The following is a 24,311-nucleotide window of genomic DNA, read 5'->3' on the forward strand; positions in this document are numbered from 1 at the left end:
GAAATTAAAGAGATATGCTTCTATTCCTTTGTCCTTGAGCTGTCATGCATTAGGAAATCTACCACCAGCTCAATGTCCTAATTCTCTTTTGTTTACTGGGACAGCATTAGCCATCCCTACTTGCCCTTGAGAAGTTAGTGGTGAGCTACCTTATTGAACCGCTGCAATCCATGTGCTGCAGTTGGAGCCACAATACTATTGGGGAGAGAATTCCAGCATTGTAACCCAATGACACTGAAGGAACAGCAGTCTATTTCCAAGTAAGGATGATAGGTGTCTTCGATGGGCACTTCCAGGTGGTGGTGGTGATGTTCCCATGTATCTGCTGCCCTTATCCTTCTAGATGGAAGTTTGAAAAGTGCTGTCTAAGTAACCTTGATGAATTGCTGCAAGGCACCTTGTAGATATCACTGTTACTGAATGTTGGTGGTGGAGGGAGTGGATATTTGTAGATGTAATATTGATCAAACAGACTGCTTTGTCCTGGACGGTGTCAAGCTACTCGAACGTTGTTGGAGCTACACTCATTCAGGCACGTAGGGAGTAGTGCATTGAACTCACTTGTGTCCCATTGATGGTGCACTGGCTTTGGGGAATCAAGCAAGTTACTCGCTGCAGTATTCAGAGCCTCTGACCGGCTCTTGAAGCCACTGTGTTTACATGACTACTCCTATTAAATCTCTGGCTAATGCTAGCCTCCTAGATGTTGATAGCAGGGGATTCTCCATGTTAGAATGTTCTCAAACTCCACTTTTTCAGAATTTATCATGGAACCACATCACCTGCAACAGTTGTGCAAAGCACAGCATGCCAGAATGATAAGGCGCACTCTCTCTGGAAGATGCCCCATTTCAGTCCAACAGCTGAACTGCACCTTCAGAAGCCCTTTCATCTGCTTCACCGCATTCCTGGTTGCAGTATGTGCACAAACTTGGTGAAGATGACACACTGTCTGAGTAATGAACACATATTACATCAGAAAGGAATTGTCTTATGTTGTTTACACCTCACTAGGGTAGCACACTGGAAATCAAGGCTTGCAATTCCCAGAAACACCACAAAATTTAAAGATTTTAATCAATATGAATAATTCCCCAATTCATTTATCATTTAGATCCTAGTTGACAGAAAGCATAAACCAGATTTCTACATTAACAAGAACTATTATTTACTACAAATAAACAGACTAACTACAGCAGCATGGTGGCTCAGTGGTTACCACTGCTGCCTCACAGTGCCAGGGGCCTGGGTTCAACTCCACACTTGGGTGACTGTGTGGAGTTTGCACATTCTCCAAGTGTCTGCATGGGTGCCCTCTGGGTGCTCTTGTCCAAATGTGTGTAGATCAGGTGGTTGGCCATGCTAAATTGCCATAATGTCCTTGGATTTGCAGGTGGATTAGCATGGGAAATGCAGGGTCACAGACATAAGGTGGGGGGTGGGTCTGAGTGGAATGCTCTTTGGAAAGTCGATGTGGACTTGATGGGTCAAATGGCCTGCTTCCGCACTGTAGGGATTCTATGAATTATGAACCATCGACTTATTAATCTAATAGTTAAAACTCTCACCCACTTATAAATTACATTTGAAAAGTATTATGGCTGGAGGGAAAGACTAGGGATGCAGTTCAGTAGTACCGGCTCTCAGGATCTGATGAGATGATCCATCTGTTGATAAGAATGCTCTATCTTGATCTTTCTTCTCCAGATATTTTCACTTGATTGCAAGGAGGCACAAAACAACCAGTTCAATATATTCTACTATATATTAATTATGTAATTATATATTCAAAACTCTCTGACTTAATAAGTCACATCTAACATCAACTAATGAGGAAAACTAAACTAGCTATCTTTGGGCTTGAGAGCTCTGCATCTGCTGTTTCCTTTCCACAGGTGCAATTGTTTCTGCCTGAACATTCACACCCCCAAACTGTTAGGCTACCTGGGAAACAATCACAAGTTGTTGGCAGGTAGGGAAGGAGGACTTTGTCATTGATAATTGGTCATTGATAATCCACAAACCAATCAACTCATGGTGCTAGTCAAATCTCTGTGTCACCTCGCTCTAGCTTGTCTGTAATTAGGTTTTCTCCACTGTTCGAAACCACAGATGCATAAACAACACTTACAATGAGTGTTACGTAACATGCCTTTAACTGGTGCAGTAATCCTTCGAAAATCTTTGGTTTTTAAACCAGGATTTTCCCATTTCAGAACACAATCAAAAATACAGAAAACAAGTCTTTACAGCTGTGCTCCCAATTCTTTCCTATTTCAGACATACATTAACTATGGCATGTATCACTGAATTCAATGAGGTCTGCAGACATACACATTTATATATGAAAGAGCAATGTTTCTGATGTTCCACATCACTGTTGAAAGTTTCACAAGTGGAATAATAGAATATTACTTAAATGAAGAAGGACTGCAGAAAGCTACAGCACAGAGGATTTGGAAGTCCTCGAGCATGAATCATGGAAAACAAATGGACTGTTGGTTTTTATTGCAAAGGGAATAGAGTATAAAAGTCAGGAGATTTTGCTAAAACTGTACAAGGCATTAGTCAGACCATAGCTAGGATACTGTGGACAGTTTTGGGCTCCTTACATACTGGTATTGGAGGCAGTTCAGAGAAGATTCACAAGGTTGATTCCATGTATGGAGGGACTGTCTTATGAGGAGAGGTTGACTAGGGTGGACCTGTACCCTTTGGAATTTAAAAGAATGAGAAGTAATAATATTCAAACATACAAGTCTGTAGATACAGATATGCTGTTTCCCCTTGTGAGAGTGTCTACGGCCAGAGAGCATAATCGCAGAATAAAGAGTCACAGATTTAAGATAGCTTGGAAGGAAATTTTCCTTTCAAAGGGTAGTGAATCTGTGGAATTCTTTACCATCAAGAGCTGTCGAGGCTGGATCGTTAAGAATATTCAAGTAAGGGAATCAAGGGTCATGTGGAAGGCAGGAAAATGGAACTGAGGGTTATCGGATCAGCCAAGATATCACTGAAGCAAATTTGTGGGCTGATTGGCCTATTTCTGCTCCGCAATTACATCATCTTGTCATTAAGTACAGTGCAACTACTGGCTCTCTATCTATGTGCAACACAACATTTTCTTAAAGTACATGAACAGAATCATAGAATTCCTACAGTATGGAAGCAGGCTATTTGGCCCATCTAATCCACATTGACCATCCGACGAGCATCCATCCAGATCAACCCCTGTACCCTATACCTGTAACCCTGCATTTCTCATAGCTAATCCACCTTAGCCTGCATATCCCTGGACACTGTGGGCAATTTAGCATGGCCAATCCACATAAATCTGCACATCTTTGGAATAGATTGGTGAAACATGACTTCCCTTTCACAATACCACATTGGTTCTGCCTTATTACTTTGAACTTGCTGCAATGCCCTGCTGCATCTTGTTTTGTAACAGCTTCAAACATTTTCCCTTGGACAGATTTTTAGCTAACTGGTCTGTAATTTCCAGATTTATGTCTCTCTCCCTTTTTGAATGAAGGAGTTACATTTGTTATCTTCCAATCTAATGGTCCCATCCCCAAATCAAAGGAGATTTGGAAAATTCAATCAATGCATCAACTACCTTGTTATTTTAAGACTCTAGGACGAAGTCCATCAACAGCTGGGCTTTCATTATTCAGCTATTTCTTGACATTGTCTGGAATTTTAAAAAATTAATTCACAGAATGCAGGTGCCACTGGCTAGGTTGGCATTTATTGCCCATCCCTAATTTTGCCCAGAGGGCAGTTAACAATGAACCTCATTGTGCAGACTTGGAGTCACATGCAGGCCTGATAAGGCAAGGATGGCAGATTTCTTCTCTTAAAAGACATTAGTGAACCAAACAGATTTAATGACAATTGATAATGGCTACGTGGTTCCAGTTTGACTAGTTTTTAATTACTGCTTTTTATTGAATTTGAACTTCTAACTTGACAGAACTCACACCCTAGAACATTTGTCTATAGTCTTAGATCATTAGTCCAGTGACATTATTACCATATCACCTCCTCCACTTAAAATGAACCAAAATAAACTGAACTAGCTGAAGACTGGCACCTGAAATAGGAGAGGCCTCTGTCATAGATGGATATAAAGATGTCCAAAATGGCCAAAGATAGTAACAGTCTTGTCTTTTTCATGCACACACAGTCTGCAGCTTCACCAGGCTGGCATCCATTTTTAGATATACTTGGTGCTGTTACTGGCATGCCTTCAAGATATTTGCTAAAACATTTGAAGTTATTTTCTCTGGTATGACTTCAATACTCTTCATTGAACCAAGGTGACTTGATGGTAATAGCAAAGTATGTCAGTCATGAGTTACAGATTGTGGCAAAATACAATTCTGTTGCTATTGATAATTCATAGCACCATGTGGAAGCCCAGTTTTGAATTACTGGATTTCTTCTGAATTTATCCCATTTCACACAATGGTAGTGTCACCAACATAATGATTTAAACTAACAATTAAAATAGAATTGAGGAGATATTAAGATTGACAGTTTTTGCAATATTCTTTTCCAGACAGCAATGGAGTCATTGAATATGTTTAAGGCTGAATCAGAGAGATTCTCGATTGAAAAGAGTCAAAGAAAAAGGGCGATAGCCAGGTAAGGAAAGTTGAGATCACAATCAATTCAGCCATAATTTTATAGAATGGTGGTGCAGGCTCAAAGGACCAAATGGCCCATTCCTATTCCAATTAATTCTCTGCATATGTCTGCATGGTGGTCACACTCTACTTTGATGTTAGTTGCATCTATAACAGGTAGATTGGTCAGGACAAAATTGCGTTGATTCTTTCAGACTTGCTATTTGTTAGTTCAATCTGGCAGCTATGTCTCCAGACTTAAGCAGTAATGGTGTTACCAAGCAGTCGTTGGAGTATATTCTGGGGCTGTTTCTTCACCAGCTTCATGAGCAATACAGTGGCTCAGTGATTAGCACTACTGCCTCACAGCACCAGGGAACTGGGTTCGATTCAACCTTTGGGTGACTGTCTCTGTGGAGTTTGCACATTCTCCCCGCGTCTGTGTAGGTTTTTTCCAGGTGCTCCGGTTTTTTCCTACAGTCCAAGGATGCGCAGGTTAAGTGGACTGGCCATGCTAAATTGCATATCCAGTGATATGCAGGCTGAGTGGATTAGTCATTGGAAGTGAGGATTGTAGAGTTCGGGGTAGGACCAGGTGGGATGCTGTTCGAGCAGCGGCGTGGCCTCAATGGGCTGAATGGCATGCTTCCACACTGTAGGAATTCTAGACCATTTACTCTATGAGCTTAGGGAGGATGGTAAATCATAACTAACAAGAGCTTTACTCGCCCATTTGTTCTGATGCTATCACCATCGGGTATGGAATCAATACTGTGGATTCTCAAGGCCAGTCTCCTAATTGTCTACCACTTGTGGGAGAATCTAGGGCCACAGGGCATAATCTCAGAATAAGGGGTTACACATTCAAGATACAGATAAAGAAGAATTTCTTCTCAGAGCATTGTGAATCTATGGAATTCTTTACCAGAGATCTGTTGAGGCCAAGTCATTAACGTATATTCCAGGGTGAGGTAGATAGACTTTTAATCAATAAGGGAATCCAGGTTTATAGGTAAATGGCATGAAAGTGGAGGTGAGAATTATCAGATCAACCATGGTCTCACTGAATGGCAGAGCAGATCTGATTGGCCAATTGGTCTAATCCTGCTTCTATGTCTTATGGTCTTATATTCTGATGGTGGATAGGGCATCCAGAGCATTGATAGGGAGGTCCAGGTGAAGATGAGTCTTCAAGACTGAAGACGAGTCTTTGATTTTAACTTGACCAGTACGTGGGGCAGTTCTGTCCACTGACTTTGGCATTGTTGGAGAAGGAAGTTGGAGGATTGATTGGGCTGTCTGTATGTTTGTTGTATCCAGTGTCTATGTTGATATTGATGGTCTATCTAGTTTTATTTTTAATCAGTCTTTATTGTACTGGTTTAATACAATTGAACAGCTTGCCACTGAGAGAAGATTTAAAAGAGCAGTTAAGACTCAACCACATGACTGTGTGCTGTGTCTTTGCCGTGCCAAAGACTGCATGAAACACCATATAGGACAAAGAGGCAGACAACTAGCAATCTGCATCCACGAATAGCTGCCCCTAGTAGTCATACAGATGACAAGGATGACAAATTTGACTGGGACAACACAATGATCAAACAGAGGACAGCCAGAGAATTTCTAGAAGCATGACACTCATCCACGGACTCCATCAACAAACACACAGACCTAGATCCAATATATCGGCTACTACAACGAACTACCAGAACCAGAAGCAGCAGGAACTAAACCAAATAAATTCCAGAAGACACAGTGAGACTCTAAAGCACTGAAAATGTCACCTAGACAGGAGACTAAATGTCTGCAAACTGACTTCCCAGCTCAATGAACATATTCACAACGACGGCAATCAGCACCAGAGCTACAAATCTTTATGCAAACCTTGAACAGTGCTGGGTATCTGTAGTCATATACCAGGCAGGCTGGTAAGATCAGCAGATTTCAGATAGGTTTTAAGAATACTCCTGTGGTTTGTGGTTACCATTAATAATAACTGCTTACTTTTTAAAATTCCAAATTAATGAATCATTCACATTATTTAAATTGTATAAAGAACTGTCTTGATGGGATCTGATTTCCTGCCTCTGGGATTATGCATCCAGTAACATAATTATTACATACTATACTATTACATTATGTTATATCATTCAATCCCCAAGTGTTACTTTTTGCCTTACACAGTTTTCTGTTGAGTATGATGTTAAATGAAAACATATTTCTAACTTTACTTAGTCTTGCTGACATTTGTGTCCGAGACATTTAATGTATTTTGAGATAAAATATTTTGAGTCTGGGTAATATAAACAATAATCAAGTGTTTAACTTACCACTTCTCCTATAACAGCTAGCCACCATTAACTGCCATTTGACTTGAGTAGGTCTGCATTAAAAATATAGTAATAAAACATTATTTTCAAAACCAAAGAAGAAATATTAATTGCTTTTACACAGTTTTCAATTATAAACACAGCCTCTTCAAAGTTTTAAGATTTTTTTTAAACTTCCCATCTTAAATCTACTGTATTATACTTTCCCAACATATTCTTCAGTTTAGGACACCTTATACAAAAGCAGAGTATTCACCACTTCCCAGGCATCCAAGACCAATGTTTTTCATCTTGCTATGTTGAGTAGTGCAAAAAGTAGGAAGAAGAGAGGTAATTTACCAACTGATTTTCTCTCTCTCAAATCCTTTACCTGATACCTTTTACAATTCCCTGCCTAAGATAGAGAACATAGTGCATGGGGGACATCACAGAATAGATTATAGAATCCCTATAATGTGGAAGCAAGGCATTCAGCCCAACAGGTCCACACCGACCACCTTCGAAGAGCATCCCACCCAGATCCACACCCCCACCCCATCCCTGTAACCTTGCATTCCCCATGGCCAACTCACCTAGCCTGCACATCCCTGGACTCTATGGGCAATTTAGCATGGCGAATCCACCTAGACCAGAGCAACAGGAGGAAACCCACGCAGAGATAGGGAGAACATGCAACTCTACACAAACAGTCTACCAAGGCTGGCCTCCCTGGTGCTGTGAGGTTGCAGTGCTATCCACTGAGCCACTGTGCCACTCCACATGACATATATATCACTTTCTCAATCCTGTTTGGCACTATGTACACCAGTATAATGTTTAACAACAGCTTTAAAAAACAAATAAATCAGAAATTCAGCATTAAATAAATGGGAATATCTGGAAAGTTTATAAGTAATTAACTTTTCTTTTAAACAATAGAGGTTATGATTGACATCTAATCAAAATGCATTATTCTATGCTATGAACTGTGCATTTGAGCGTAGCAGTGGGAGAATTGTACAGTAATGCCACTAAAATGCATTTGCCACCAACTAGAATACTTAACACAGTATCTTCCTACTGAGGCAAGACACTTAGCAAATTTGTAAACTTAAGTTATTGAATAACTTTCTCCTAATAATTTAGTAATTAATGTAATCGTAAAGATCAATGTTTCCAAGCCAAGAAATAAAAACAATTTTAAAAGGGAGTCAAGGTTCTCATTCTCAAACAATCCACTGAATGCATATGCGTCAGTGTCATTTGGGGAGATAATAAATCTTGGGTATGAAGCTTTCTGAAGCTCAGTGAAAACTGTGGCTCAGGGATAACATTTCTGTTTGGAGTTAGAAAGCTGTGGGTCCCCAGAGCATTCCAGGACTCGTGCATTATCTATACTGAGGCACCACAGATTAGTCCTGGGGAAACTGCATTACTATCAAAGGGTTTTCAGATGTTATACCATTTGCCCGTTTAGAGAAGAATGATAGCTTTCTTTTGAGAACAAATAGTTTCTACGTGTGATACTCAGAGAAGCCAGTACTCTTTAGTGGCCACATCTTGTTACACCTAATAATGAAATACAACATACAATGTCAAAAATAAAATATTTCTTACTGGATAAGTGCTGCCCTTTCAAAGTACTGAATCGCTTTTTCACAGAATTGTGTGTCAATGTAGTATGCTCCAAGCCATTCAATGCCCTCAATGTTTGATGGAAAATACCTAAACGACTGATAAAAATAACAGGATACAAGGTGCTAGTTATGGATAGCATTACGTGTCCATTACAAGATTATCCGAACGCTTCCTCACTGAGATTTTTATTTAAATTTTCTCAAGGACTTAAGTTTGAAATTCATGAATGTCAGCGTTACATCTTGAAAATCACACTGCCTATTTACCAAAATGATGTCTGGTACAAAATTAACATTTTCCTCATAAGTATTTATTAAATAGTCTAAATTAAATGTCAAGTATTTTAAAAGGACATACCGGAGACAAAGATTTCAACCATGAAAACTACATGGCAGTGGAGCAATCTAAGGGATTTTGACTGGCCTAAACAAACACATTTATTTTCATTTCAATCTTAAAATAATGTTAATAGCCTTAAATTCACTGAATGACATCAATTGTTTGGAATAACATTATACACTTGGGTCACAAAGTTTTGCGGTGTTCTCCATAAGTGCAAGTAAAGCATCCATGTTTATTCTGGCCTCAACTCAAAAGCCCTATTCGATATTTTGGTGACGATGTCACCTATGGGGCTAGTATCTAGGAATCAGCAACACCTTCCACAACTGGCCCTCACTTACAGGTGCCACATTTATGTTGAGTTTTTACAATTTTAGTTTTCTTACTATTGTTCTCCATATAAAGAATAAAAAAATTGTGTTTACATCTATTCTACGAATGAACATTATGATCTGCTGCGCTTTTCCAGCAACGCATTTTTCAGCTCTAACTGATGAAGGCAATGTTCTGAAGAACGAACAAAAGAATGGCTGTGATCTAATTTGTTAGTATGAAATAGACTCAATATGTTTCTATTTTCTTTATGTCTGACAAGGATTGGGCAGTGTATTTAATATTTCTAGCTTCCAGTATGAGAGTTTGGCACACTGCGAACCTGACTGACAACCTTAAATTGGTTGTCAGCAGAATTCTTAGCACATTCAGGATTATTTGGCAAATGTTGCCAAATCAACAAATCATATCTCATGTTAGACATTGTACAGATTATTCTGGAAAGGTATGGTATCTCAAAGGTTTGTGAATGTGCTGTGCAATATCAAAACAAGTCATGTTTGCCAGTAATAGGATGTTGCCGTCATACGAAAATGATGCCCTTCCTCTCTCATAAGTGAGTGTGTAATATATGAATTCCAGCGCCAATGTAATGTTAGTTGTGTAGGTCATGTGTTCCAAAGACTGGCAGATTATATCAAACAGAAGGTCCTTTAAGATGCTTGCAACAGGTACGATACTAATTATTCCCACTAGCCCGTGTTTCCAAAACTCAAACCGCAGTATCCAGCATTAGATCTCTGTGATTTAAGCTTGTCAGTTGGGCTCACAGCGTGGCACACTTGCACATACTGGAAGTTACGTGTTTTTTGCAGACACAAAGAACGTGTGCCTGTACACAGTTTGAGCCTGGTACTGTATAACACTATAAGCAGCAGCCATTCTCTGGTATATTTCTCACCATAATGCCTTGACTAATTATAATCAATCTGTCTTGTTTAAATTTAAACAAAACTGCTCAGTTAACTGTTAGTCAAATTCCAAATGGTGCATTCTCCATGACAATATCTCTACTGATCAAAGCAAACTTGCCAATACCAATCAGCACTCTCATGCGTACTATAAAATGTTGCTCGTCTTGGCCATCGATATTCTCACAAATGACGGGAACAAGACTGAACACATTGTCATCATGTTTTGTTTAGAGCTGTGCTTTTACTGTGCAGGATAATGGGGAAAGAGTAGGAGGATTCCTAAAGAAGGGCTTATGCCCGAAACATCGATTCTCCTGCTTCTTGGATGCTGCCTGACCTGCTGCGCTTTTCCAGCAACACATTTTTCAGCTCTGATCTCCAGCATCTGCAGTCCTCACTTTCTACTTGATCAGTTAGTCAACCTGCCAGATTTAAATCTGATCAAAGCTGGACAGTCAACTGTTAGTCATCATCTATCCAAGGCATTTCCCATACCAATGCCTTCACAAATCACAGTGACCATGCTAATCAATCAGCACTCTCTTCGTATGTAGCATAAAATGCTGATCTCCTTTAGACTGGTCCTCTTGTGAATGACCCAATGAGTGCACAATGAAAAACTTAAGAAAATGTTTTTTTTTCACTAATAGTCAAGTTCTATACGACCAAATAACCATTTGCAACCACAGTAAAGTTCATAATATTTAAAATCTTATATGATTTCTGTAAGTCTATCACTAAGAATTCAAAAATCTTTTTAAAAAATTTATCAATTTCTACAGAGATCATAAAAGTATAACAAAGAGAAGTGGCTTTAGAAGAAAATTCTGGCAAATAGTAAAGACAGCAGTTCACAAAGTTATATCATAAATATTGGCTTTACAAACTGAATGCTAGTTCTAAAGGATTTTAGTCCTTCTAATTTATATTTCTGCTCTGAGTGAATGAGAAAACCTTGTTCATTGTTTGTTTTGTTGTACACACATGTAATAATTTGTACTTACTGTCTGAGTGGCCACAATCTTATGTACCAGTCTTACATATGCTGAATAATCTTGGGGCCCACTCTTAATTTGAGAATTCAATTACACGACTAGTTTAGCAAACAGTTATTAAAAAATCCCCAGAATGGCCATTGTTGATTAAATACCTCATAATAATATTGGAAAGCCTGGGATTTGTCTCCTTCATTGTCATACAGGTCTCCTAGTTTAGCCAATGCCTGTGGGTCAGTGGGTGCAACGCTAATCAACTGCATGAGCCACTCAATAGCTTGAGTCAGATCTTCCAGCATTTCATATCTCAAACATTGAGTCAAGGATCAGGTTTTCTTTAAAAGTGACAATTTCTACAGTTACATGTGGATAAACATACTGTAGCAATCCTTCTTGTATACTTTGGTATCATTGTTATGTTCTGCTAAATAATACAATAGCAATAATAACATAGAACCATGATCATCAATTTGGATGTGGTAATAAAATAACTTTTATACAGTTGTGCATAATTACACAACGTTAAGCAAAAATGTATGTAAGTGAATTCAACGAGAGAATGAACAGCACAAGCAAAAATCAACAAATAGAAAGCAGTTTTTGCTATTTAGTTTAAAGCTGTATCTAAAGCCCTTGTTATGTGATTCATCAGGACCCTGTTCCTAGCATGATTCAATTAGCTCATGGCTCATGTAGTTTTTAAAAAAAAATTTAGATACAGTCATTCAGCATGGAAGTAGACCCTTTGGTTCAACTTGCCCATGCTGACCAGACATCCCAATCAAATCTAGTCCCACTTGTTTGCAGTTGGCCCATATCCCTCTAAACCCTTCCTATTCATATCTGCATCCAGGTTCTTTTGAATTGTAATTGTACCAGCCCCCAACATTTCCTCTGGCAGCTCAATCCATATATGTACGACCCTCTGCGTGGAAAAGTTACCACTCGGATGCTGTTTAAATCTTTCCCCTCTCACCTTAAACCTATGCTCTTTAGTTTTGGACTCACCTACCTTGAGAAAAAGATTTTGGCTGTTCACCCTGTCCAAAACCCCCATAAATTTACAAACTTCTATAAAGTAACCCCTTAGCCTTCAACACTAGGGAAAAAAAATCCCCAACCTACTCAGCCTCTCCTTATAACTGAACCTCTCCAGTCCCAGCAACATCCTTGTAAATCTTATCGGCACCCTTTCAAGTTTAGCAACATCCTTCCTATTGAATTGTATGCAGTATTCTAAAAGTGGCTTAACCAATGTCTTGCACAGCTGCAACATGACCTCCCAACTCCTATACTCAACGCACTGACCAATCAAGGCAAGCGTATCAAGCCCCTTCTTCAATATTCTGCCAACCTGCATTTCCACTTTCAAGGAACTATGCACCTGCACCTGTGATCTCACCAAGACCCCATATATCATTTCTACTTCTCAATTAAATTCCTCTTGCAATAAAGACCAACATAGCATTTGGCTTCCTAATTGCTTGCTGCACCTGCCGGGTCTACTTCACCGAATGGTGCACAAGGACACCAAAATCCTTTTCTACATCCACATTTTGTGTCATTATTTAAATAATACTGTCTTTCTGTTTTTCACAGAGAGCATAAATTCATATTTAGTAATGTTATACCGTATCTGTCATTCAACTCATCTACATCAGCTTGAAGCCCCCTTGTATCCCCTCACAATTCACAATCCCACCAAATTTTGCTTCATCAGTAAACTTGGAAATACTGCATTTGGATGCCTGATCTAAATGATTTATTTGTACTTCAAACCGACATGGACCAACTATGATCCTTGCGGTACCTCACAACTTACTGTCTGGCACTGGAAAAAGACTCTTTTATTCCTTAGGAACAGGAATAGATCATTTAGCCCTACAAACCTGCTCTGCCAGTCAGTCAATGAGATTATGACTGAGCTTTGGTCTGACTGTATGTATCTTCCTTTGGCACATATCCCTAAATACCTTTCATCTATCTCAGATTTAAAATAAACAATTGACCTAAAAGTTATTTGTGGACAAGTTCCAAATCTTTTGAGTGCTCCCAATCTCTGCTTCCTGTCTGTCTACCAATTCTCAATTCATGTCAACATATGACTTTTTAATTCACTCATGGTTTTCTGGAGATTATTACCTTTTTAGTTCTGCCTTTTAGTTTAGCCCTCGGCTGCTCATATTGCCTCAGCAGAACTGCTCTACTTACATCTTTGGTATCTGCATGGACCACATCACCTGGATCTTTCCTTCTCTCACTCTAAGTTGCTCTGCAGTTCAGATAAGATATCCTGAACCCAGGCACTAAGCAGGCAACACTGCCTTCAAGAATCTCAATTCTGGAGAAAGAGAACAGCATCTATTCCCCTAACTATACTGTCCCAATTACAATTACATTTCACTTTTCTCCACCATCTTGAATAGCTCCCTGTACCATGGTCAGTTTGCTCATCCTCCTCACAGTCACCACTTTTGTCCACACAAGAAGCAAGAATTTCAAACCTGTTAGACAATGTCAAGGGCTGATACTCCTGTAACACTACCTCCTGGATCACTCATCGTCTTGCCTTGCTCATAATCATAACCTCTGCCCGACTATTGACCAAATTCAAGGTAGTAAATCCAAGGGGTGTGACAACATCCTGAAACAAAGTATCCAGATAACTCTCTCCCTCCCCGAGATGTTGCAGTGTTCAAAGCTCAGACTCTGGCTCATCAACTCTGAGCTACAGTCCTTCAAGAAACCAATACTTGCTACAGATGTCAGTCTGAACCGCAATGGGGTCCACCAGCTCCCACATCATGCAGGTACAAAACATCACCTGCCCCTACATCTCTATTTTATTTACTTAGTTCTTACGTTTTTTTAATTTCCTATTATCTTTTAAAATTTTAATCTGCAAATATTTCTCCTATTTGCTTCAATCTGAAAGTAATCTACTATATAATATCAAATTAACAGCTCCTGCCAACTAAAGAATTTATTGTTTTCCTGTGATGGGCCCCTGATCCTGGGCTTCAATTTGTCCTAATAAAAATACTCTATACTGCTTTTGGCACTGCTGTCTCTTTATAAGGAAAAAATAAGAAATAATTTATTTCTTCTGTCATCCTATTCTGCTGCAGATTTGAAGGGAAATGACAAATTAATGCTCCAGGAATAGCCTTTCATCAAAACTGAAAAAAGTTTAAACAGAATAATGGGAAAGGAATGGCAACATATTCATTTCACATTGTTGTCAATTCCTGCTGCAAAGCAAATGAAAATTGAAATTTGCTACCATTTTAAACTTCTTCTCTCTTGGGTACTTAGTCCCACACTACTTTGCTGAAGATGATGTTCCAGACACTTATCTATCTTGAATAAGCCTGAAGAAAAAGCACAATGCTGCACATGTTGGAAATCTGAAATTTATTTTAAAAAAGTGCTGGAAAAACTCAGCATGTATGTTAGCAATGTGCAGAGGGAGAACGTTTTGAGTCCAATGACTCTTTGGAACCACAACCCTAAACAGCTCTCTATGATTCTTTTGGCTTTGAGTAATCTATTGTTGCCTCTTTAGAAGGACCTCAACTGTTCCACAGTGCCATAGCTTGCTTTCTGCCCAAGTCACTCAGGGAGGGCTAACCTCAACAACATCATCTTATTCAACTCATGTCACCACGCCATTACCTCATTGGACACTACCAATCGCTGCCAATTCCCTTCAAAATGTCCATTTACGAATTATGCCTTGCCCTGCACAATGCTATTGTAGATTATTTCTCTAACATGTTACTTTTGATTGAAATCTGGTTCAAGATCCTGCGTTATATAATAAAGCAGGGTAAATAATTAATGCCATGTAGAGTACATGCAAAAACACAATTTTGCAAATGAAAAATGGCGAAGGTTGACTCATAAGCAAGGTTGACTCATATGTCACAATTTACAGGAAATTCCAACACTTACCAAAATGGGATTTGAATCCATGTCCCCAGACTACTATCTCAGGCCTCTAGATTAATAAACTAGTGACATATGCCAACATCTTGCAAAGTAATGCAGTGACAGTGGAGGACAGCCTACTTATACTTAATCCTCTTTTAATCCTACAGGACTGGAAAGCTCACAATATCTGGAAGATGGCACATATAGGAGACCAAGTGCTGAATCAGTACCAATTCAGTCATGGAGGAGATGGCACTGGATACTGCATGGATGCTATTGAGATGGGCCATTGGTGATGGTGAAGCTTGAAGCTGAAAAAAGTAAGGTGATTTAATACCTATATCCTTGAGTGAAGGGCAAGAATGAGACCTCCACACATTGCATATAGAGACTTATTGATCACTGTACTCTATGGGACTGGCCACACAGATGCACCTGCTAACTTGTCCAAATTCTCATAATTCTTCTTATGTTTCCGACAGATCTGAAGATGATGATTCACAAAACAGAACACTGCATACATAGCCAACTTCCTCAGCAAAGTGAAGATTGCACAGAACTTGCACCATCACATCCTACCTCAACATCATCTACCAGCACAAATAACCACCTTGACTGGCCAAACTCAAGCCTAGAACATGGTGAGAAGGTAAATGCCAGCCAGATTGAGGTTGATCCCTTGAAGTACCTGAACGTATAAAGGTTCAAGTTGTTGATGGCTGCATATAGCAGATTGCAATGGGTTGGTGCAAAAGATCAGGTGATTGCGGAACTCAAATGTCTGAGATTAGTTAACTAGATAGATGTACTCTCCTCTAGTACTGGTGCTTTCGCATGTGAAGGCAAATGACTTCTGGCGATACTCATGAAGGCTGAGGTAACACACATTCTTCTTGCTGCAGACCCTCTCTCCCCTTTACTGGTTTGATCTTGACTGCTGGGGCTCTTTCTCAGTACAAAGACAGTCAGATTGTTTCCATCTCCAGTCATTGAGTTGTTGGTGGTTTGTGCAGCTTCATCTGCACATCTACTGTACAAATGATGCCAGCAGTTTACTTTTTTTTCTTAGTTTATTCATGGGATGAGGGAATCGCTGGCTAGGCAGCATTTATTGCCCATCCCTATTTCCCCAGACGGCAGTTAAGAGCTAACCATATTGCTGAGAGTCCAGAGTCACATGTAGGCCAGACCAGGTAAGAATGGAAGCTTCCTTCCCTGAAGGACATAAGTGAATGAGATGGGTTTTTCCAACAATCGACAATGGATTCATGGTCATCATTAGTCTCTCAATTCCAGATTTTTTTTGAATTCAAATTCCACCATCTGCCATGGTGGGATTCAAACACAGTGGGATTAACAGTCTAGCTATAATACCACCAGGCCATCGCCTCTGCATACTGGTCCTCTCACAACTTGCACTGTTCCCTGTTGAGAAATGTAAGCCTTTCAATATCAGCCATGACAACTCTGCAATTGGTGGGGCGGCTGAGCATAATTGTCTTAAACATCAACATTTCACCACATTCTGGAGGTGGTAAGATTCACTGCCCACCTCTAAGAATGCAATTTTAAATTGTGCCAACACCTTCTTGTCTCCATTGCCAAATGAAAATCTACCCTCTATTTCACTGAGTGATTAGTATATAGAACAGCAACAACAAAAACTTGCATTTAAACATCTTTTTATGACTTAGTAAAGTATTGTAACATAACAAGCATCCCTCCCCGATGAACTCAATCCATTCTACATTAATTTTGACCAGAAGATCAGTGAAACGATGTCACCTTCTTTGACAGCCTCGGCTGCACCTATACCTGTAGTCACTGCCGCTGACATTAAGATCGACTTTCTTGGGAGCAAGCCCATGGAAAGCGACTACCCTGGATCAAATCATAGTTATAGAGATATACAGCACGCAAACAGACCCTTCGGTCCAATTTGTCCATGCCGTCCAGATATCCTAAATTAATCCAGTCCCATTTGAGAGCACTTGGCCCACATCCCTCTAAACCCTTCCTACTCATATACCCATCCAGATGCCTTAAAATGTTGTAACTGTACCAGTCTCTACCACTTCCTCTGGCAGCTTATTCCACATATGTACCACCCTTTGCATGAAAACATTGCCCCTGAGGTCCCTTTTATATTTTTCCCCTCTCACCGCAAACCTGTGCCCTCTAGTTCTGGACTCCTTCCGCTCCGGGGAAAAGACCTAGTCTATTTATCCTATCCATACCCCTCATGATTTTATAAACCTCTACAAGGTCACCCCTCAGTCTCCGAGGCTCCACAGAAAACAGCCCCAGCCTATTCAGCCTCTCCCTATAGCTCAAATCTTCTAACACTGGCAACATCCTTGTAAATCTTTTCTGAACACTCTCAAGTTTCACAACATTCTTCCTATTGGAGAGAGACCAGAATTCCAAAAATGGCCTAACCAACGTCCTGTACAGCTGCAACATGGCCTCCCTGCTCATATTCAATGCTCTGACCAATAAAGGAAAGCATACTAAACACCTTCTTCACTTTCCTACCTACCTGAGACTCTACTTTCAAGAAACTATGCACCTGCACGCCAAAGTCTCTTTGTTCAGCCACACTCCCAGGACCTTACCATTAAGCGTATAAGTTCTGCTCTGATTTGCCTTTTCCAAGTGTAGCACCTCACATTTATCTAAATTAAACTCCATCTGCCACTCCTCGGCCCATCTGATCAAAATCCCATTGTACTCTGAGGTAACCTTCTTCACTGTCCACTATACCTCAAATGTTGGTGTCATCTGCAAACTAGGAGAAGGTGAGGACTGCAGATGCTGGAGATCAGAGTTGAGAGTGTGGTGCTGGAAAAGCACAGTAGGTCAGGCAGCATCCTAGAAGCAGGAGAATTGACATTTCAGGCATAAGCCCTTCATCCCGTCATATACAAACTTACTAACTATATCTCCTACATTCACATCCAACTCATTTATATAGATGATGAAAAGCAGTAGACCCAGCACAGATCCTTGTGGCACACCATTGGTCACAGGCCTCCAGTCTAAAAAGCAACACTCCACCACCACTCTCTGTCTTCTACCTTTCAGCCAGTTCTGCATCCACATGGCTAGTTCTCCCTGTATTCCATGGGGCGGCACAGTGGCTAGTACTGTTGCCTCACAGCGCCAGGGACCCGGGTTCAATTCCCACCTTGGGCAACTGTCTGTGTGGAGCTTGCACATCTTCCCTGTGTCTGCGTGGGTTTCCTCTGGGTACTCCGGTTTCCTCCCACAAACCAAACTTGTGCAGGTCAGGTGAATTGGCCATACTAAATTGCCCATAGTGTTAGGTGCATTAGTCAGGGGTAAATATAGGGTCGGGGACTGGTCTGGGTGGGTTACTCTTTGAAGGGTCAGTATGGACTTGTTGGGCTGAAGGGCCTGTTTCCATACTGTAGGGAATCTAATCTTACTTTGTTAACCAGTCTACCACGAGGATCCTTGTCGAACGCCTTACTGAAGTCTATACATAGGTCATTTCCACTGCTCTGCCCTCATCATTTCTCTTCATTACTTCTTCTAAACACTTAATCAAGTTAGTGAGACATGACTTCTCATGTCCAAAACCATATTGACTATCCATGATCAGTCCTTGCCAATCCAAATACACATAAATCCTGTTCCTCAGGATTGTCTCCAACAACTTGCCCACCACCAATGTCAGGCTCACTGGTCTCTCTTTCCTTGGCTTTTCCTTACCACCTTTCTTAAATAGTTCTCCGGTCATGCACTCAGAATCCGTGTGGACCAGCTGCCAGGAATATTTGCAGACATCTTTAATCTGTTCTTACTATGATGTGAGGTTCCCACCTGCTTCAAGAAGACCTCTACCATCCTGGTGTCAAAGTAAAAATCAGGTAACATCAAGCCTTAATGACCACTGCCCGTTCGCTCTGACATCCATCATTATGAAGAGCTTAGTAATGGCACACATCAACTACAGCCTCTCAGATTGCCTAGATCCACTACAATGTGCCTACCGTTGTAATAGGTCCACGGCAGACACCATCTCCATGGCTTTACATTCATCCTGGAACATTTGGATAACAAGGACACCTATGCCTTCAACTCCATAATTCCAACCAAACCCATCTCTGAAATCAGAGACCTAAAATTCTACTCCCCATCGCAACAGGACCCTCAATTTCCTGTTCTGGAGATTGCCATCAGTAAGGATAGGCAATTACATCACATCCACAATAATCCTCGACACCAATGCCCTGCCAAGGCTGCTTACCCAGCCATTTTCTATATTCCTTATATTCTCATGACTGGTGTTGCCAAATTCCGCTCCAACTCGATTTACATACTTGCTGAATACACCACCACAGTGGGTTGGATCTCAAACAAGACAGAGTACAGGAAAGAGATAGACAGTTTAGTAGCATGGTATAAAGACAACAATCTCTCCCACAATGTCAGCAAAATGAAGGAGTTGGTCATCAATTTCATGAAGCTCAGTAGAGGACATGCCCTGTCTATATCAATGGTGTTGAGGTGGAGGTGGTCAAGAGCTTCAAGTTCCCCACCATAAAATATCACCAACAATCTATCCTGGTCCAACTATGCCTTTGCTGCAGTCAAGAAAGCATACCAAAACACCACTACTTCCTCAGAAAGCTAAGGAAATTTGGTATGTCCACAATGATTTTTACCAAGTTTTATAGCTGCACCATAGAAAGCACCCTATCCAGATGCATCACAGCTTATTATGGCAACTGCTCGGCCCAAGACTACAAGAAATTACAAAGAATTGTGAATGCAGCCCAGTCCATCATGAAAACCAACCTTTTTGCCATTGACTCCATCTACATTTCTTATTGCCTGCGGAAAGCAGCCAACGTAATCAAAGACCCCTCCCAATCCGGTTATACGTTCTTCCATCCTCTTCCATCAGGTAGAAGATACAAAATTTTGAAAACACATGCCAACTGTGGTTAGTCCACTGTCTTTGTGCCCATCTCTGGCCAGTTCTCATAATATGGTATGTGAGCAAGTACCAAAATTGGAAGCCCGGTCACCATTTTAAAAAAAATTAACAAGCAACTGAACTTGTTAACAGGGCAATTAACGCAACTAACCCGTTGCCCAACTGATAATACAGGTTGTTCTGTTATAATGTGTGCTGCGTCAATGCGAATTTACTGTAACATGGTTGACAGGGGATGCTGTTTCTAAAGCGTGATTCTTCCATTAGTGGGACAGCACAAGAACGCAACCATTACATTAAAGTGAACTGACTGTACAATTGTGTGGGCAAACAGAGAAGATCCAGAAGGCCATTTTTGAAAATAACTTAATGGAAAAGGTGACAAGGAAAGAGATTATATTGTTTGGAAGTGCCCCAGGCACGGAGAACACTCCCATTCCAAGATGCTCCCCACTTCCTGTTCCTCTGCTGCCTGACCTTCAAAATGCACCAACCCCACATCACTGTAACCCTTCCTTGGGTCCTTTCTTCTTCAAAAAAACCAAGTGTCTGTTAGAGTCCAGTGGCTCTGTCTTCTTCACTCCAGGATCTACATGCAGTCTCAGCAGCATGCAATCAGGGTGCTCTCACTGCGGGCTGGAAATTTGAATCTCACCTCCTCAAGGCCACCTTCCATGTAATATCTCCACGGGGTAGCCATGTTGATCATCAGTTCTTGTAGCACCAACTTTCTTTCTATGATGGCAAGCGTTATGGTACCTTGCTCCATCATGATCCCATGTTTGGTTTGAAGTGTGTCTACTTCAACGCCAGGAACATCCGGAATAAGGTGGATGAACTTGCAGTATGGGTTGGTACCTGGGACTTCGATGTTGTGGCCATTTCAGAGACATGGTTAGAGCAGGGACAGATATAGTTGTTGTAGGTTCCAGGATTTAGATGCTTCAGTAAGAACAGAGAATATGGTAAAAGAGGGGGAGGTGTGGCATCGTTGGTCAAGGACAGTATTACAGTTGCAGAAAGGATGTTTGGGGACTCGTCAACTGAGGCTGAAGTTAGAAACAGGAAAGGAGAGGTCACCCTGTTGGGAGTTTTCTATAGGCCTCCGAATAGTTCCAGAGATGTAGAGGAAAGGATAGCAAAGAAGTTACTCGAAAGGAGTGAGAGAGACAGGGTAGTTATCATGGGGGACTTCAATTTTCCAAATATTGACTGGGAACACTATATACGAGTACTATAAAAAAAGTTTCTTTACTCAGAGAATAGTAACGGTATGGAATGCTTTGCCTGCAATGGTAGTAGATTCGCCAACTTTAAGTACAGTTAAGTCGGCATTGGACAAGCATATGGACGTACATGGAATAGTGTAAGTTAGATGGGCTTCAGATTGGTATGATAGGTTGGCGCAACATCGAGGGCTGAAGGGCCTGTACTGCGCTGTAATGTTCTATGTTCTATTTTTCCACAGTTTTGTTTTGAATTTACCTATTATTGCCACTCCCACCTGTCTAATCTGAGCTGATGCAACTTGAGGTGTCACCCATGTCTTTTCTTCCTTTGGCTATCATCTTATTGCTGTTTGTGGTATCTTGTTGCTATATTTTGGCTTCTGTTTTTCCCCAAATTGTAAGAGTGATTACACTTCTAAAACTTAGATTTAATTGACTGTAAAGGATTTTCAGATATCCTGAGATCATGAAAAACCCTAAGCAAGTGCAAATTACAACAGGTGGCAAAAAAACAAATCCACTCTCAATTTATTCGGAAAGCCACAAGGTTTCCCAAATATCAAAACAAACATTATTTGATGAAAATTCCATCGCTATTCAAATGATGTGATTACAGCCTCAAATGTTTGTAAAGGATACAGGTTTGCAATCTGGTACATAACTTGAGCACTGTTCCTCATGATTGCATGGAGCTTCAAGAAACAATCCAAAGCTTCCTCCAGTCTATTCAACTTCTTGTAAGTAAGACCTAAAATTAAAAAGTACAAGTCTTTAAAGTAGTAACAAATTAAAAAAGCACTGGAGTATTATTGCATAGTATCGTGGAATAGTGAGATGAAGTAGTAAAATCTTGAAGAATAACAATAAATGATTTGATGTGCCTTTTTTATGTGAACTTATCTTCTGATGAGGAGTTTTGTTTGTAAGCCCTCACACTTTAATTGTATCACTTTTAGGAGGCACAGAGAAACACCATGTGATTTTCTGCAGAGAGGGAGAGTCATTCATGAGTTATTTATAGTGACCTCTTAGGAGGTCATTCACAGCTGCACAAAAGCTAATCACCCGTCCTTCTCACTGGGGAACAATGGGCTATGACAGCAATGAACCAGTTGTTGAAAAGAAAAAAGGAAAGAAAATTGAGGCATAGCCTCCAAATTACATCATATTATAACCAGTGAATGTGGATGATTGAGGATACCATAGACACTTGTTTTGAAATACATTGAGTCTAATTTTTGTTTCAATAAAAATTTCTAACACAAATAGATATCGTTAATACACATATAATGGCAAAACCCAAATAATTCCCTGAAAGATCATTTATGACAACGGATTATACAAATTATGCCTTTTTCTTTAGAATTTTAGAAGGTTAAGTGGTGATCTGATCAAAGTCTTCCGGAAGCTAGACCTATTCATCCAAAAGCTCTGCTCATGGTCTGGGAATCCGAGTTCACATCCAGCAGATGATGGAATTTGAACTCATTCAAAAAAAAAAATCAGGAACTAAAAATCCACAGATGACCATGAAACCATTGCCATTTGGCTCATTAATGTCCTTTAGGGAAGGAAATCTGCCATCCTTTAGGGAAGGAAATGAGGTGTCAACCTGGTGAAGCTACTGGTCTGGCCTACATGTGACTCCAGATCAACAGCAATATGGTTGACTCTCAAACGGCCTCTTGAATGACCTAGCAAACTACACAGTCATTTCAAGTGCAACGAAGTTTCAACAAAGAAACGAAACCAGACAGTTACTGGAAACGACAAAGGCAAAAACAGTCCTGTTGACCGTGTCCTGTCTTCTTTACTAACATCTGGGAGTTAGTGCTAAAATAGGGAGAGCTGTCTCACAGACTAATCAAGCAACAGCCTGACATAGTCACACTCACAAAATCATGCACAAACAATGTCCCAGACACCACCATCACCATCCTTGCATATGACCTCCAGAGTTGGTAGCACAGTGGTATAGAGTCTGGAAGGAGTTGCCCTGGGCGACTCCAGATCCCACTAAGTCTCATAGCTTCAGGTTAAACATGGGCAAGGAAACCTCCTGCTGATTACCTTTGCCTGATGAATTAGTACTCCTCCAGATTGAACAACACTTAGAGGAAGCACTGGGCATCAGTAATAGCAATGAGCATGGACCCAGCAGCAAGTGTGGCGACTTCCAACGTTGGGGGGTCCAGCACAGGACTCAACATGCTGGTGGAGGTACCGGGATCAATGGCAGCTCTGATGTCAGTGCTGGTTCAAAGGGTTAGACTTTGTATTTGTTCATGAAGATTATGGACTCTGATACTTCAACTGATTCCAAGATGGCATCAGCGAGGTGGGCCTGGCGGTGACTGATGGTGCCAGAGTTTGACGTTGGTGGGTTTGGTGCAGGCAGTGGTGAGGTACAGGACTTGAGGTGGTGACATCAGTGGCAGCACAGCTTTGGTGGGTCCAGCTCAAGGCTCATGGTGGCAGTAACAATAATCTGGACATTTTATTTTCCTTTTGTTTCTGTTTCTTTAACTTCTGCTCTTATTTTTAATTCTAACTATTGTATTCTGAGACAGCACTGGAGAGTGCTGATTCTATATACTTTTCACTGCACTCCTGTACTTTCGTACTCCAGTACATGTGACAATAAAATCTAATTTAATCTGAGGATGGCAAAAGCACAAAATTACTCTGGATGGGGCTCAGCAGCAGCACTATTGATCGAGCTGACTGGGTCCTAAAGGACATAGTTGCTAAACTGGGTCTGTGGAAGATGTGAGGGAACTAACTAGAGGGAAAAACATACTTGACATAATTTGGTAAGAGTGACCATCATAGAGTCCTTATGGAGATGAAGTTCTGCCTTCACATTGAGAATACCGTTCATCATACTGTTTGGCACTATCACCACACTAAATGGTACAGATTTCAAACAGATCCAGCAACTCAAGACTGGGAATCTATGAGGTGTGTAGGCCATCAACAGCAGCAAAATTGTACTCCAACACAATATGTAGCTTTACA

At 40.6% G+C, this 24,311-nt stretch overlaps 1 protein-coding gene across 4 annotated transcripts in view; it reads right to left on the reverse strand.

Moving 5' to 3' along the window:
* Positions 1-24,311, reverse strand: part of ift88 (intraflagellar transport 88 homolog) — a 135,575-nt gene that overhangs the window by 25,501 nt on the left and 85,763 nt on the right. For all 4 annotated transcript variants that reach the window (XR_011961507.1, XM_072577398.1, XM_072577399.1 and 1 more), the window contains exons 18-21: positions 21,933-22,041; positions 11,321-11,471; positions 8,561-8,676; positions 6,965-7,017 (exon numbers count right to left, since the gene is read on the reverse strand). Coding sequence is in view for 3 of the 4 variants with exons in the window: in XM_072577398.1 (XP_072433499.1) it covers positions 6,965-7,017; positions 8,561-8,676; positions 11,321-11,471; positions 21,933-22,041 (429 nt within the window). In the remaining variant the exon portion in view is untranslated. The remainder of the gene's footprint in view (positions 1-6,964; positions 7,018-8,560; positions 8,677-11,320; positions 11,472-21,932; positions 22,042-24,311) is intronic.

Source organism: Chiloscyllium punctatum, chromosome 9 (genome assembly GCF_047496795.1).
Source record: "Chiloscyllium punctatum isolate Juve2018m chromosome 9, sChiPun1.3, whole genome shotgun sequence".
Lineage (NCBI taxonomy): Eukaryota > Metazoa > Chordata > Chondrichthyes > Orectolobiformes > Hemiscylliidae > Chiloscyllium > Chiloscyllium punctatum.